We start from the raw sequence: 14,982 nt of genomic DNA, 5'->3' as shown, positions 1-14,982 counted from the left end.
AACGGTCTGTTCTCGCCCCCACTCCTTCCCTTACTATCTTTCCCTTCTTCATTTCTCCTGAATGTTCCACAGGCAGCTGAACCTCCACCCAGACCCAAAACCCCAGAGATCTTCAGGTAAGTTAGATTTAGATCAGTGTGCAGACTATCTGAGCTCCAAGCCTGAACTGATGGCAATGAAAAGAGTGAAGAAGATGAAGCCGGGGTCAGGGTCTAAATCCTGCAGAACTTAGCCTAGTACGTGGGCTCTTTCTGTTTTCCGGGTTAGAACGGAGTGATGTAGGGGGGATGGGAGTCTTGGACTGTGGTAGGGTTGACCACAGGGGTCTGGCTACAGCTACATGGTGTCCCTGTGCCCCCAGGTCAACGTGCACAGCCACCCACATAGCGAGGGTCATTGCTGAAGGGTGGCAGTCTGTGGAACATGTCCCTCCGGGGCCAGAACACTGACCAAAGGTTGGGGAGCCATTTTGCACCGGCAGCAGCCTCCTCAGAAGAGGCGGAGGCCGTGGGGCGCCTGGGTGGCTCAGTCGGTTAAGCGTCCAACTTCAGCTCAGGTCACCATCTCACGGTCCGTGAGTTCGAGCCCCGTGTCGGGCTCTGGGCTGATGGCCCAGAGCCTGGAGCCTGCTTCCGATTCTGTGTCTCCCTCTCTCTCTGCCCCTCCCCCGTTCATACTCTGTCTCTCTCTCTGTCTCAAAAATAAATAAACGTTAAAAAAAAAAAATTAAAAAAAAGCGGAGGCCAGAGCTTTCGGGAGTCGGGCGAACAGAGCGGGAAGCTAGGTAGTGTGTCCTTTCCCGAGTGGGCATTTTTCACTCCCTATGGGCACGTGGTCTCTGGAGAAGAGGAACGACTCAAGAAAAAGGAGCCATTCTTCTATAAGATGAGAAGCCAAGAATGACACAACTTACAGCTTTCTGAGGAATTTCCTCTAAGTAAGGAAGCAAGCCCGGCTCCCCTCCGCAATAAAGAAGGTGTTTTTGTGTTTTTTTTTTAAATGAAAAAAAGTACAACAGCAACTATAAAAATGAGGGGGCTGATGAACTCATTGCTAACTCTGCCTGCTGGAGGAGTCTGTCTCCCCTACATAAATAGCCCACTGTTTGGAAGCAGGAAACAGGGCTGAGGGGAAGGGGACAGAGGGGGAGCGAGAGGGAGCCACCAGCCAGAGCAGGTACATCACACAGCCCTGAAGCCAGTCCCGATGTCACACATTCCGAAGTGGCACAGACGGCACTCCCAGGGCCTCCGAGAGCAAAGTAGGTCTTGAAGAGATGGTAAAGGGACAGTGACATTGCCTAGCACACCACTGGGTGGTCTCGGGACACCTTTACACGTTCCCCACCCCCCGGAGCTGGTTTCCTGCTCTTCATTTCCTTCCGGCTGTGTGCCTGGCCCACTGGCTGTGGCTCCGGGGGACTTGGCCTCCCTCCTCCCCACCCCCCTTTCTCACCCAGCTAGCCCTCACCTGCCCTCTGATTTGCGTGCTCCCCTTGTCACACTAGGCCTGTCTACCCCAGCCCAGACCAGAGGTCTGGCCAAGCACACCCGGGAAGCTTCCTTCTCGGAAGGGAAGGGAGGGCAAGGAGAGCAATGCCTGGCTGTCTTGCGTTGTCTTTTGTCTTTCATTGCTGTCCCACTGCCTCTAGGGTTATGGAACGGGTTCACATGCAGTTTCCTGCCTGGTCCTGCTCAGGGTCCCAGAGGCAATAGATGTGGAGCTCGAGGGTGCCTGGAGCATGTCTCCCGGCCCCATGTCCATTGTTGCTTGTCCCATAGAGCCGTGGGCGGGATGCAGTCCAGGCTGGATAGAGGACAGCATCTCACGTCTACCCCTGCAGGGCTCTGGAAGGGGAAGCCCACCGTGTGCTGTTTGGGTTTGTGCCTGAGACCACAGAAGAGCTGCAGGTCATGCCAGGGAACATCGTTTTTGTCTTGAAGAAGGGCAATGATAACTGGGCTACGGTCATGTTCAACGGACAGGTATTCAGAGGACCCGGGGTGGTTCCTTTGGCCATGGGATCCTGGCAGCCAATGGCGGAGCTTTCTGAGGTGTCTGCTACCTCATTTGCCGACCAGCTACCTTCTTTTGCCCGTATACCCATCCCTCCCCCGCATCTCTGGGCCCTGTGGCGGTATGGGTGCTATGGGTGCCGATGAGCACACCCTTTTCCCCCTTTCTGATTTTGTGATGTTGCACCACAGAAGGGGCTCGTTCCCTGCAACTACCTTGAACCACTTGAGCTGCGGATCCATGCTCAGCAGCAGCCCCAGGTAACGTAGTGCCAAGGCCGGATCTGTTTTCCACCCCCCACCCCCGACCCCCAGCCTCCGACCTCTGCCCCACGACTGACAGGCCTCTCTGTGGAGGGGGGGAAGGGCGGTGTGACAAAAGCGCTGTCCTTATTCACTCACTAGCACCGAGTCCACTTTGGGTTGGTGCCAGCGGCCCAGAGCTGGACCCTGGGGTGAAGGAAGGAAAACACCCAGATGTGCTAAGTGGAGACATCTGAGGGACCCGTTGTGCCCACCCACCTTTCTCCTCCTGGTCACGGGTGACTTGGGACCCAAAGCCTGTAGTATATGAAGGTTAGGTCTTCCCGGAAAAGTTCTCTTCACCTGGAGGAACAGTCAATGCGTTGGCTGGGGAAATCCCATTAAACAAGAGAAATCTGTTTTAGAGCATGAACTCATGGCATCAGAGATTGGGCCTTGCCAGCTTTCCCCTTCACTCCTCAAAGGCCTGCCCTTCTGCCAGGCCTGGTGAGTGGTCTTTGTTGGGTCTACTGTGCAGATGTCTGACAGCGGGAAACCTGTCTCTCTCTAGACTGTGCAACTGATTGTCCTCTGTGCGCTTGGCCCTCCCTGGTCAGAGTTACTATACCCAGATGGCTTTATGTTTTAAGCCATTAAAACATTTAAAATGTTTTAAATGCCACACAAATGAGAAATGGACCTTCTCCTTTGAAGGAGCAAGATGTGGAGTGCGAGGGGGAGCTAACACAAGACTCGGGGGCCTCCCTCATCTCCAGCGGATTTCCAATGTGGTTGGGCAGTGAGGGCCTCTTAGGAGGGGGTCAGGGTTCTCCTTTCTACTGTTTCCACCAGGCCAACCCTGCCTCCCCTTTAACCAGCACTTTTCTTAGTCTCCCTGACTGTTACCACCCCTCCAACTTTTAGGAAGCCATTTACATCTGGCTCCTTTCCATTTGGCCTCCCCCTGTCCCACTCCTAACTAAGGACTTTGTCTGAATGAAGGCTCTCACCCTCTCTGTCACCTCCAGGAGGAAGCCTCCCCAGATTCTGATATCCCAGCTCCTCCCAGTTCTGATGCTCCCGGAAGACCCCAGTTGCCACCAGGTTAGTGTCCTTGGAACAACATCCTTGGCCCGGGTGCAGGAATGCTCCAGACTACTTCCTGACAGAGTTGCTCTCCCAGGCTTCTGGGAGATTCTGGTTTCTTCTCCTCCCAACATGCCACTCAGCTTATGAACACATAGCCCCAGGGGCCCTCTCTCCTGCACCACCCACCCACCCAAAACATAGCAAACAGATGTCCTAGAACACCCATGGGGCTTGGGCAAATGTACCTGGTTTCTGGGGGGCAGTGGAGTGTCCAACTCAAATAGTCACCGGACTCCTCAGTCATTAGGTACTGAAACCATGTCCCAAGAGAGAAGGTTGGAGTTATTACACGCATTTCCTTGGAAGGGGATGGAGAGGTTTTTTTCAAATGTCCAAGGAGGTCTATCTGGAAAAGAAACTGCTTTGCAGAGCCCTGAGGCATAGACAAAGAGCTAAGGGCAGATACGAAAGGGCCTTCTCCGGATGTATAGAGAGTGGTGCCTGGGGAAGGAGCTTTTGGTCACTAATAGAGTTTAAGCATTAAGCATTCTGGAGAAGGGTTTGGTAGAGATGCATTGAATAGATGGTTTGTCCAGATCCTGGATGGATGGGTGTTATGCCTGCCAGATCACCAGGACCCTTTCGGGTGCTCCCCACACTTCCAACTTTATTTTGAAAAACATCAAAGCTACAGATCAAAAGTTGGAAAGTGTAGCACGATAAACACCAGAATACCTTTCACCTAAATTCACCAATTGTTAACGTTTTGTACGTGTACTTGCTTCGCTCCCCACCCCCCACCCCCTCTGAGACGCTTGAAAGGAAGTTACAGACTCATGGCATTTCACCCTACACTGGAGCATTAGCTCTACTCTTCTGCATAAGCGCAGCACAATCATTATGTCAAGGACATTGAACATTAACATAATATTATAGTGTATATTTTGTATTAAAATTTCTCTAATTACCCCTCAGATCACCCTCAGTTTTTTTGTTTTTATCTTTTCTGTCTAGGGGCCCAACAAGGATCACATATTAAGTTTTTTTTAATGTTTATTTTTGAGAGAGAGAGAGCATGCAAGCGAGCGTGAGTGGGGGAGGGGCAGCAAGTGAGGGAGACCAAGAATCCAAAATAGCTCCAGGCTCTGAGCTGTCAGCACAGAGCCCCACGTGGGACTCGAACCCACAAACCATGAAATCATGACCTAAGCCGAAGTTGGACGCTTAGCCAACTGAGCCACCCAGGCGCCCCAAGGATCACATATTAACCTAGAAAGATTTTATGAATATAGATTCCTAGGCCTTGGATTCTGATTTTTTAGGCCTAGAATTGGACCTGAGAATCTGTATTTCCAGAAAAAAAAAAAACCTTCCAAGGAATTCTAGTGGTTAGCTGGGTTTGAGATCAGTGGTTTTGATCATGTGCTCTTTCTAGTGAGTATCTTCATGCAGATTTCTCTTATATAAATTATGTGCATATTGCTTCATTAATATATTATGCACCTTAGGAAACATACACAAAAATAAAGGACAAGGTAAAAATAAGTGGTTCTAACGTTCCTTCTCGTGGCCCCTGGCTCATCTTGCATTCCCTGCTTTCATGAGTCCAGAGCCCACTGGTTTAACTGGACTTTGGGTCCCTGCTAACTCCATGCATTGCTGGGGACGTGCTGGTCCTCCAACACTTGCCTGTATGCTCCCTGCCGGCAGGGACTGGGTTCATTTGTGTGTTTGGGCTTTGTCTTGCCCATTTCCCTGCAGTGGGATTCCCCCACGGTTTATTAGGGTGAAGCATCACCCCGGAGTTCAAGGTAAGAAGCTGGTGTCCTGTTCTAAGAGGGTTCCCTTCTGTGTAAGTCAGGGGCTGGCCCAGAGTGTTCATTCACCATCTTCTTTTGTTTTACTTACCTTCTCCATTTAGGTCAAAAAGGAAAAGAAGAGTCCAAGGTAACCGTTTCTCCTTGCACTATTTCAAATGCTAGAGAAAGAAAAAGCTTAAGCTATCCACCATAAGCCTGTCTCCCTGGATTATAGAAAGAGTCCCAAAGGAAGGGTGGGTGAGCTAACACCACACGCCATCCTTGGGCTAGGCGCCCCTCGACAACCTTCCCCGCCCAGTGCACGCATTTCCTACTGGCCTTCAGCTCATGGGCCAGATCTTCTGGCCCGGAGGAATTCCCATCCAGGCCGGAGGGGCCTAGGGACTCTCTGAAAGTCCTCCCGTGGCTGTCGAGCCGGTGAGCTATTGGCCTCTCCCCACCACACCGAGTACTCCCCGCGAGCACACTCAGGACAGGCCTCGGACGCTCAGGAGTTCTCGTCGCTTCCTCTCCCCTCAGGAAGTAAAGCTCAGCATTCCCATGCCCTACACGCTCAAGGTGCACTTCAAGTACACGGTGGTCATGGAGACGCAGCCCGGGCTCCCCTACAGCCAGGTCCGGGACATGGTGTCTAAGAAACTGGAGCTCCTGCCGGAGCACACTCGGCTGAGGTGGGTCCACCCACAGAGAGGGTGCAGCTGGGGGCCTGGCATGGGCCTGGAGGAGAGAAGAGAATTTGCACTGCTGTTCTCCGACGTGGTTCTCACTCCTGTCTCCCCAGCTACCGGCCTCGGGACAGCAATGAGCTGGTGCCCCTCTCGGAAGAGAACATGAAGGCTGCCTGGGCCCAGGTGAAAAACTACAGCCTGACTGTGTGGTGTGAGAACACAGTGGTGAGTGCGGCGAGCCCAAGGGCACCTGAGGTCATGTCTGTACTGGGCCACTTCCTCAAGGACAGTCCACATTCCGACACTTACCGAGCGCTTCGGTGAGCCGGGCACTGTGCCTGGTGTTGAGGTTAGGGTGGCTAACACCTCTGCCTCCCTTTCATCTGGGGCTAGGGGCCCCGGATGCAGCCAGGAGAGGGGTCCCTACGGGAGAAGAGCAGGCCCGAGAATGCCCAGGAAGCCTCTCAGTCCTCTCTGCCAGCACCTGTAAATGAGCCAACGTTTAGGCACATCACTCTCAAGCAAGGTGGGAATAAAATCCTAACTGAGGCTGAGCTCCTAGCCATTCTCCACTTCAAGTTTCCACGGGAAGAGCACTTGAGGCTGGAAGGTAATAGAGAGCATTTAGTTCACAAAGAGAGGACTTGGATAAACGTCCTACTAATAGGAAGCTTCTATTAGGAACTAACCACGTGCCATACGGTGTGCTAAGTGCACGCTGCGTATCCATCCTTACAGTCCCCGAAACTCTCGGAGGAACCGTCATCCCATCTTATAATGGAGGAGACAAGGCAAAGAGAGGTAACCTTGACCAAGTGTACCGCCCATCAGTAGAGGAGCAAGGGCTGGGTGGGTGGTTTGACTCCAGGGCCTGCCTACATCCTTGGACACCTTTCTAGACCTCAGGGCCTAGAAAAGACTTAGCTGGAGTTAGGAGCAAAGTTAGAGGCTAGAAGTAGTAGCTACAAGTTAACACTCTTGACTGTCCCTTTGTCTCCAGGAGGGAAAAGTTGCCATTTCTTCTTGTTGTTGATGTTAATTCCTTCCCACAACCATGGCCCCTGAAAAGCATCCATCAACATACCTGTCAATGTACCAACACACTTTTTTTTTGGTCTTTTATGTCATTTCATGTAAGTGGATGGTACAGTACATATATATTCCTACGAATATATATACCGTATGTATACATTTTTGTTTTATCACCCATTTCAATATATACTCTTCCATTTTTATATATACTTTTTTGTTGTAATAGTCCATTTTTTAAATGTTTGTTTTTGACAGAAAGAGTGTGTGTGTGTGAGTGCATGCGCATGCACACAAGTAGGGTAGAGGCAGAGGAAGATGGGGGAAAGAGGATCCAAAGCAAACCTCAGTGCTGACAACAGACAATCCAATGCAGGACTCGAACCCACAAACCATGAAATCATGACCCGGGCCGAAATCAGATGCTTAACCCACTGAGCCACCCAGACGCCCCATAATAGTCCCTTTCTTTTGATTGCTGATGGTATTGCTAAAAGGTATTCCATAGTATGAATACCACAATTTGTTTATTGATTCACCTCTTCGTGGATATTTGGATTGTTTCCAGCATTTGTCTATTTATTCTTCAACAAACATTTGCTGAACACTTCTGCTCTCCCTAAGCACTGGAGGTATAAAAACTATTAAGGCACGGGATGCTTGGGTGGCTCAGCCGGTTAAGCATCTTACTCCTTGATTTCTGCTCATGTCGTGATTTCACGATTCATGAGTTACAGCCCTGGGTCGGGCTCTGTGCTGACAGCATGGAGCCTGCTTGGGATTCTCTCTCTCCCTCTCTCTGCCCCTCCCCTGCTTGCTCATGAACGTACACACACACACACACACACACACACACACACACACACACTCTCTCTCTCTCTCTCTCTCTCTCAAAATAAATAGACTTAAAAAGAAAACTAGTAAGACATAGGCTCTTCTTGGGGGAAAATGCAGGGCATGTGTTAAGTAAACTGACAGAAACGCACGAATGGCGTACCGTTTTATAAGCACACGGGAAGCACTCTCACCCAAACATGTTGAAGGAAGGTGGGACAAGTCAGTAGTCTTCCTAGAGAAAATGATGCTGAAATCATCTGGAGGCTTAGCCTTAAAGTGGTAAATAGCAATTAGCAAGGTGGAGGAAGTTAGGGCGCCTTATACAGATGGAAGGGCAGAGGGAAGACCCTAAGAGTCGGCAGTGGGTGAAGGGGGGGTCGGTGTTACTGGACACAACAGGGCGAGTGCCGGGAGACAGGTTGGCAAGGCAACAGGGCCACATGACGGAAAGCCTTGCACGCTGCTGCACTAGGATGAGGTTGTGAGCAGGGAAGAAAGTAGGATGAATGACTGCTTGGGATGGAGGATTCTGGGGCATACGAGTAAAGCAGGGGGCTCTGTGAGGCTGGCCGGCCAGTGGACTTCCTCTGAGTACTCAGCTCCCCATGCATAGCCCTGACACTGGGGAGTCCTAACATAGTCAAGGAGACTCCCGTCTCCACTGACCAAAGCCATGGTCCTTCTGACACCTTCAGTTCTCCCCCCGGCCGCCGCCCCCACTAGCCCCGACTCCCCTGTTTCCTGCTTTAGCATTTTTTTTAAAGTTTATTTACTTTTTGATAGAGACAGAGAGCGCGCAAGCGGGGCGGGTCAGAGAGTGAGGGAGAGAGAACCCCAAGCAGGCTCCACGCTGCCAGGGCGCAGAGCCCGAAGTGGGGCTTGAACCCACTAAACCGTGAGATCACGACCTGAGCCAAAATCAAGAGTTGGAAGCTTAACTGCCTGAGCCACCCAGGAGCTCCTGCTTTAGCATTTTTAGATGGCGGCATCTGCAGTTACAGCAGTAGGCAGTACAAAATTCAACAGGTCATGTGTGAACCCTTCGGAGAGCTACTGTTTTTCACCTACCATTGGATTTTGAGACTATGGAAATGACCACACTGGCCAAGCTATTCCAGACCCCCCAGGCCTTGGGGCCCTGTGAGGGGAGTCCCTCCTCCACACCCTCATCCCCACAGCTGGGCAGGGGTTTCTGCTTAGTCATGGAAGGGTCTCTTTGGTAGGTTCTCACTGAAATCAAAGACGCATGTTTGCTGAGAAAGAAAAATGAGTAGGAGAGAAGGTGTGCCTGGAGGAAAGCCCTGTAGCTCTAGCCCCAGGTTGGTGGTATCTAAGAGCTCAGAAAATTGCCTTCAGGAAGTAGGGCCACTGGAGTAGCCTGGCTGGTGCCTCTGGCTGAGAGGCCGGGAGCCGGGACCCTGGGCAGGGGTGGGCGAGTGCTGGTGCAAGGGGTTCCCTTGGAAGTTTGAAAGGTCATCCTAGGTTTTCAATTGTCCGTCTTGGGACTAATCCCTTCGGTATCGTCTTGAAAGGATTCTGCCTAGGAGCTGTGCCCTAAATGTGGCTTACTCCACTTCAAAGGTTTGTTTTTAATTATTGTCGATTTTTGTCCTTTGAAGAGAGCTCCAGTCTCATTAGTGGCTGTCTGGGGCTAACCCTCCCCAAATTCCCAGCACAGAGTCTTGCTGGCCCTCAGTCCAGCTTCAGAGGTCATTGCTGAATGTTCTTCATCACTGCCCCTTACTCTTGTTGGTGGCAAGTCAGGATGTTCTCATTCACTTAGTAGAAGAGCAGGAAAATGAACTATCATTTAAAAATCTACTCTGTGCAGGAACACTTACCATTAACCAACACACACACACACACACACACACACACACACCAATCCTCTCCCAGAGTGTTTAGTAACTGCCAGCTATTTCTATTCTACATCCTGTTGCTTCAGTCCTCTAGCCTCAATTTCAGGTAAGGAAACCAAAGTTCAGAGAGGTTACACTGCCTGCTCAGGGACACACAGCGGGAAAGCAGTGGAGCCAGGATACAAACCCAGGCCTTGGGACTCTGTAGGGCCATTTCTACCTTACTGTACTGCCTTTCTGTAAAAGGGATCTGCCAAGGCTGGAACAGGCAACGTTAGGAAGTGAGATCTTTGAAGGGTCGGCACAGCATTTACCCTAGCAGGGTTTCTAATGTGGATTTGTTTGATTCTGATTCATTTCTTTAGAAACTACACCCCTCTTCTTTTCAACATTTGTGGCTCAAAAATGACCACAATGGTGACTAGGATGTGTAGCTACATAGACCAGAAAGCAAAGCCTTTTTCATGGCTTTGGGAAGAAGCTCTGCAGGGATTCTCAAACTTTATCAAGTGTGAGAATTACCTAGAGGGCTTGTTTATTTTTTTTTATTATTTTTTTTTTAATTTTTTTTTTCAACGTTTATTTATTTTTGGGACAGAGAGACAGAGCATGAACGGGGGAGGGGCAGAGAGAGAGGGAGACACAGAATCGGAAACAGGCTCCAGGCTCTGAGCCATCAGCCCAGAGCCCGACGCGGGGCTCGAACTCACGGACCTCGAGATTGTGACCTGGCTGAAGTCGGACACTTAACCGACTGCGCCACCCAGGCGCTAGAGGGCTTGTTTAAATGCAGATTGCTGGGCCCCACAATTCCAGGAGTTTCTGATTTAATGATAGGTTTGCGACAGGACCAGAAATATACATTTCTAACAAAGTGTTGTGGGTGCTGGGGAGAGGGTATTGGATTCAGAGTCAGACACCCAGGTTTGACTTTTGGTTCTGTCACTTGTGACTCAATCTCTGTTTTTCCATCTGCAGAGTAGTACCCTACTCTTTTCCAGAATTACTGTAAGGTTTCTGAAGATTTTAAGATTGTATAGGTTCCTGCAGACCTTTTGGGTTCATTTATCTGACCATCCAATGTTCATAAAGTGCATGTTAGGTCTATGCTAGGGACTGATCACAAATTTGCCTTTATAAGTTTATATCCCAGGTGCTACACTGACATTTCCCCGATTTCTTTAGCGATGGTCAATGTTCACTGGCCTTTTATTATTTCAGGGTGACCAAGGCTTTCCTGACGAACCCAAGGAAAGTGAAAAATCTGAAGCTAATAACCAGACAACAGAACCTCAGCTTAAGGAAGGAGGCCAAGTGGTAGCACTCTTCAGTTACGAGGCTACCCAGCCAGAAGACCTGGAGTTTCAGGAAGGGGACATAATCCAGGTTATATCAATGGGTAAGTAGAACTCCTGGTTGACAGAAACTAATTTCTGTGTTGGCAGAAATAAATTCAAGGGAAGAGGGAAGTATTAACCATCTTCAAACCAAACTTTAGCCAGTGCTTCCAATATCCTTCCTAGTTTTCAGCTGGAGGGAGCAAAATGGAATGTTCCACCTTTCTATCTGTTGCTCCATCGGGCAGGGAAGCAACAAATAGCAGACTTAGCTAACATTCTTCTTATTAAAGATGGCTATGTTTTGGAAGACATGTATTCTCATTCCCAGAGTTAACAAATTGGAAGGTGGCTCGGATCATTTTGCCTTTGCAGCAAGCCCTAAGGATACTTTTCTGCAAACCATAGTTCTTTGAATTGATGTATTTTTTGAAGGAGGAGGAAGAAAGAAGGGGGTAAATCTTGCCTCAAAAGAAGCTATTTGGCATTGCTTTGTGTCTGGTGATTTTCCTGATTCTGTTAGCAATCAAACACACTACAAATTGAAACAGTGTGAGTGGAGAGTTCTAACTTAGTGCTTCACAAACTTCAGTATGCCAAAACACCCTTGAAAGTTTGTTAAATACAATTCCTTGGCCCAGCAACTAGAGATTCTGATTCAGGTCTGGGCTGGGGCCCACAATTTTGAATTTCTAAGAAGCTTCCAGTGTAATGCTGGTCTACTGACCATGAGAAGCCCTTTTCTAACTCATGGTTTGACATAATCTTATTTCTCTACCTTGAAAGGTGTAAGAGTCCCATCAAAAGCTTTGTTCAAAAACCAGAAATCTGCATTAGCAATGCAGAGTAGTGAAACCAAATACTATTACCAATTATAACGGAAAAATCCAAAAGATTTAAGAAATGAGATTTTAAAGTTAATGGGTAGTGAATATACAATTGTATGGCAACTAGCTCAAAATAGGAGTAATAAAAGAAACAGGGGACACTGACAGTACAGATCTTCCAACAGGGGAGAATAGGGCTTAGTAACTCCCAGCACAATTTTTTAAAAGTCTATTTGAGAAAGCGAGAAAGAACAAGCCAGGGAAGGGTAGAGAGAGGGGGGACAGAGGATCTGAAGGTGGCTCTGTGCTGACAGCTGAGAGCCCGAAGCAGGGTTCGAACTCACGAACCATGAGATCATGATCTGACCTGAAGTCTGACGCTTAACTGACTGAGCCACCCAGGCACCCCCCCCCCCATTCCAGCACCATTTTTTAAATGTCAGTATCAACCAACTAGCTACTTTGTCCAGTTTTTGTTGTTGTTTGGTGGGGGATGGGGTAAGGAGGAGATAAAAACTAGAGAACACACAGAAAAACCTTCTGGGTAGATAGGCTGAGAAAAAAGAAGGTGGCATATTCCTTATTGTGACATTGTAAATCAAAGCTGGTTTAATTCAGTTACGTACCCACAAAACAGTTTGAAACTTTATCAGACCACTCAAAGAGGAAACAATTCAGCATAAACAGTGGATTTACAGTGGGGTTGAGGGTGAGTTCAATTATATTCAACAGTTATGAAATGGCTTCATTCACAACGTTTCTCAAATTTTAATATGAACCACCTGGGAATCTTGTTAAAATGGATTCGATCAGGTTTTGGGTGGGCCCTGAGATTTGGCTTTTTTTTTTTTTTTTTAACCCTAAGATTTTAAGTAATCTCTACACTCAACACGGGACTCAAATTCACAAACCCGAGATCAAGAGTCGTATGCTCTACTGACTGAGCCAGCCAGGCACCCCTGAGATTTCTAGTATCCTCCTAGGATCCAAGACAAGCAAATACTCTAGTCCTTGAGTCACTCACGTGCTAAGTGCAAAGGATCAAGGCAGTGGTTTGCAATTAGAATTACCTGAGGGGAACTTTAGAAAAAAACTGATGCTCAGCCACACCCCACATTAATTAGAGTTTCTGGGGACAGGATCCACACAGCATCTGATCTAGATGTCTTACATCCAAAGATGAACTTCTGAACTAGTTTCATGTTCTAGTAGATGGGCTTTGGAGTAGGTCAAACCTAAGATGCCTGGTATTTATTGGCAGAATTAACCCCGAACAAGCTATTAATCTCTCCAGGTCTCCTTTCCTGGATAATATCTACAATGGAGTTATTATGAAGTCTGAGTGTGTGTGCGTGTGTATCTAGAACAGTGCCTGTAACTTACTAAAGGTTCAAAACTGGAGCCATTAAGATCCATATGTTTTATAAACATGGACTAAACTCATGACTGGCTCTAACTCAATTCTTTGATCATTCACTAGTGGACTTTCATTATTAATAAACATTTGACCCTTGAACAACGCAGGGTTAGAGGTGCCAATACGCACCCCCCCAGGCGCAATCAAAAATCTGAGTAGAACTTTTGACTCTCCAAAAGGTTAATTGCCAATAGTCTGCTGTTGACCAGAAGCCTTAACGATAGCATAAACGGTTGGTAAACATACATTTTATATATGTAGTATAGACTGTATTCTTACAATAAAGCTAGAAAAAATGTTAAGAAAATCATAAGGAAAATACATTTACAGCAGTGTACTTATCTATCAAAATATCTGTGTATAAGTGGACTCTCGTAGTTCAAACTTGTTATTGTTCAAAGGTCAACTATTTAATTTATGGGACGTCCCTTTCTATGGACAGGGACATAAAGATTCCCAACAGGGATTGGACAAAACTCTTCCCTTGTTTAAAGAAAAATTGCATCTCAAGATTATTGTTCAACTTTTTTCATCTAATTTTTCTGACAACTTTTTGAAAAATCTAATGGATTCTTCTGCATTTGACTGCTCAGTTATCCTATCTAAGGCAGAAACCAATAAGATGGTGAAGTCCTATGTTCACGCCTCCCTTAAATCACTAATACAGACTTCTTGATCTGGGTAGCATATCCAGAGAAGGTAATTTTCCTGTACTGGTTTCAGAAATCGATGCATACGGGGGTGACTAGGTGGCTCAGTTGGTTGAGGGACCGACTTTGGCTCAGGTCATGATCTTCCGGTCTGTGAGTTCGAGCCCCGCGTCCAGCTCTGTGCTGACAGCTCAGAGCCTGAAGCCTGCTTCGGATTCTGTCTCTGTCTCTGCCCCTCCCCTGCTCATGCTCTGTCTCTCTCTCTCTCAATAATAAACATTAAAAAAAATTTTTTTTTAAAAAGAAAGAAATCGATGTATACGTTTCCTTTTATCAGTGAATGAAGACTGGCTGGAAGGGGAGTGCAAAGGGAAGATTGGCATTTTCCCCAAAGCTTTTGTTGAAGAACACGCAACTACGGACATGGAAAGCTCTCCTAGAGGAGTCTAGGATGTTCTATAACCTACAAAGTTGCAGAAAAGGAACTACAGTTTGCAAAGTTTAGCATGCCTCTGTAGAACACTGAACTGAGACATTACTGTTTGGAAGTGTTAACTAATCTACTTTTCCCACTGAAAATTTAACCTATTAGACAATGATGTGAGAACTTATCGTGATGATAACCCAGGGGTGGGGGGTGGGCTGGGGTAGAGTGGGTAGAAATGTCTGGAAGGGTATGAGGTGTGTGTGGGGGGGGGGGTGGTCTTCTAGGGTGTTCGTAATGTTTCTTGCTTGGAGTGCTGACTACCCAGCTGTGTTCACTTTGTAAAAGTTCACTGAATTGTACACTTGCTGTTGGTGCACTTCTGTATGTGATACCTCAATAAAAAACTTGCAAACACAAGACTCAGAGTGCAGGCCCAGGGCCTACGTACAACTACCCCTATTCCTATAGCACTGTAGTCACAGACTCCTAGAGCCCGAGGTAAGTTTACAGGTAATTTAGATGGTACACATTTTTTTTTTTTTTTTACACATTTTCTTTATTACAAGTCTCACTGCTTCCCAAGGAATACAATTTTCAATTCCACAGAGAATTACAATACTAGAGTTATATCCCTTCATGCCTTCTCAGAGAGGGACACTCATTAAGAGTTCACTACTGAATATGTGCCACTAACATTTAAGCGATATAAAGAAGCCAGATTCAGGAAGCCAGCTGGTTAGGACTATCCTGTTAGTTAACATTTT

At 47.7% G+C, this 14,982-nt stretch overlaps 1 protein-coding gene across 3 annotated transcripts in view; it reads left to right on the top strand.

Moving 5' to 3' along the window:
* Nucleotides 1-14,635, top strand: part of NCF2 (neutrophil cytosolic factor 2) — a 34,127-nt gene extending 19,492 nt beyond the window's left edge. For 2 of the 3 annotated variants that reach the window (XM_086693267.1, XM_086693268.1), the window contains exons 7-16: nt 73-116; nt 1,844-1,985; nt 2,208-2,276; nt 3,287-3,362; nt 5,269-5,294; nt 5,687-5,838; nt 5,949-6,060; nt 6,574-6,636; nt 10,782-10,959; nt 14,129-14,635. In XM_086693267.1, coding sequence (XP_086549393.1) covers nt 73-116; nt 1,844-1,985; nt 2,208-2,276; nt 3,287-3,362; nt 5,269-5,294; nt 5,687-5,838; nt 5,949-6,060; nt 6,574-6,636; nt 10,782-10,959; nt 14,129-14,241 — 975 coding nt within the window. In that variant the 3' untranslated portion in view covers nt 14,242-14,635. The remainder of the gene's footprint in view (nt 1-72; nt 117-1,843; nt 1,986-2,207; nt 2,277-3,286; nt 3,363-5,268; nt 5,295-5,686; nt 5,839-5,948; nt 6,061-6,573; nt 6,637-10,781; nt 10,960-14,128) is intronic. The other variant, XM_025920945.2, reaches the window with a different exon arrangement.
* Nucleotides 14,636-14,982: the final 347 nt, after the last annotated feature.

The sequence above is a fragment of the Puma concolor genome, chromosome E4, assembly GCF_028749965.1.
Source record: "Puma concolor isolate L17-30 chromosome E4, mPumCon1.1.hap2, whole genome shotgun sequence".
NCBI lineage: Eukaryota > Metazoa > Chordata > Mammalia > Carnivora > Felidae > Puma > Puma concolor.
This window is presented reverse-complemented; position numbering and strand designations above follow the sequence as displayed.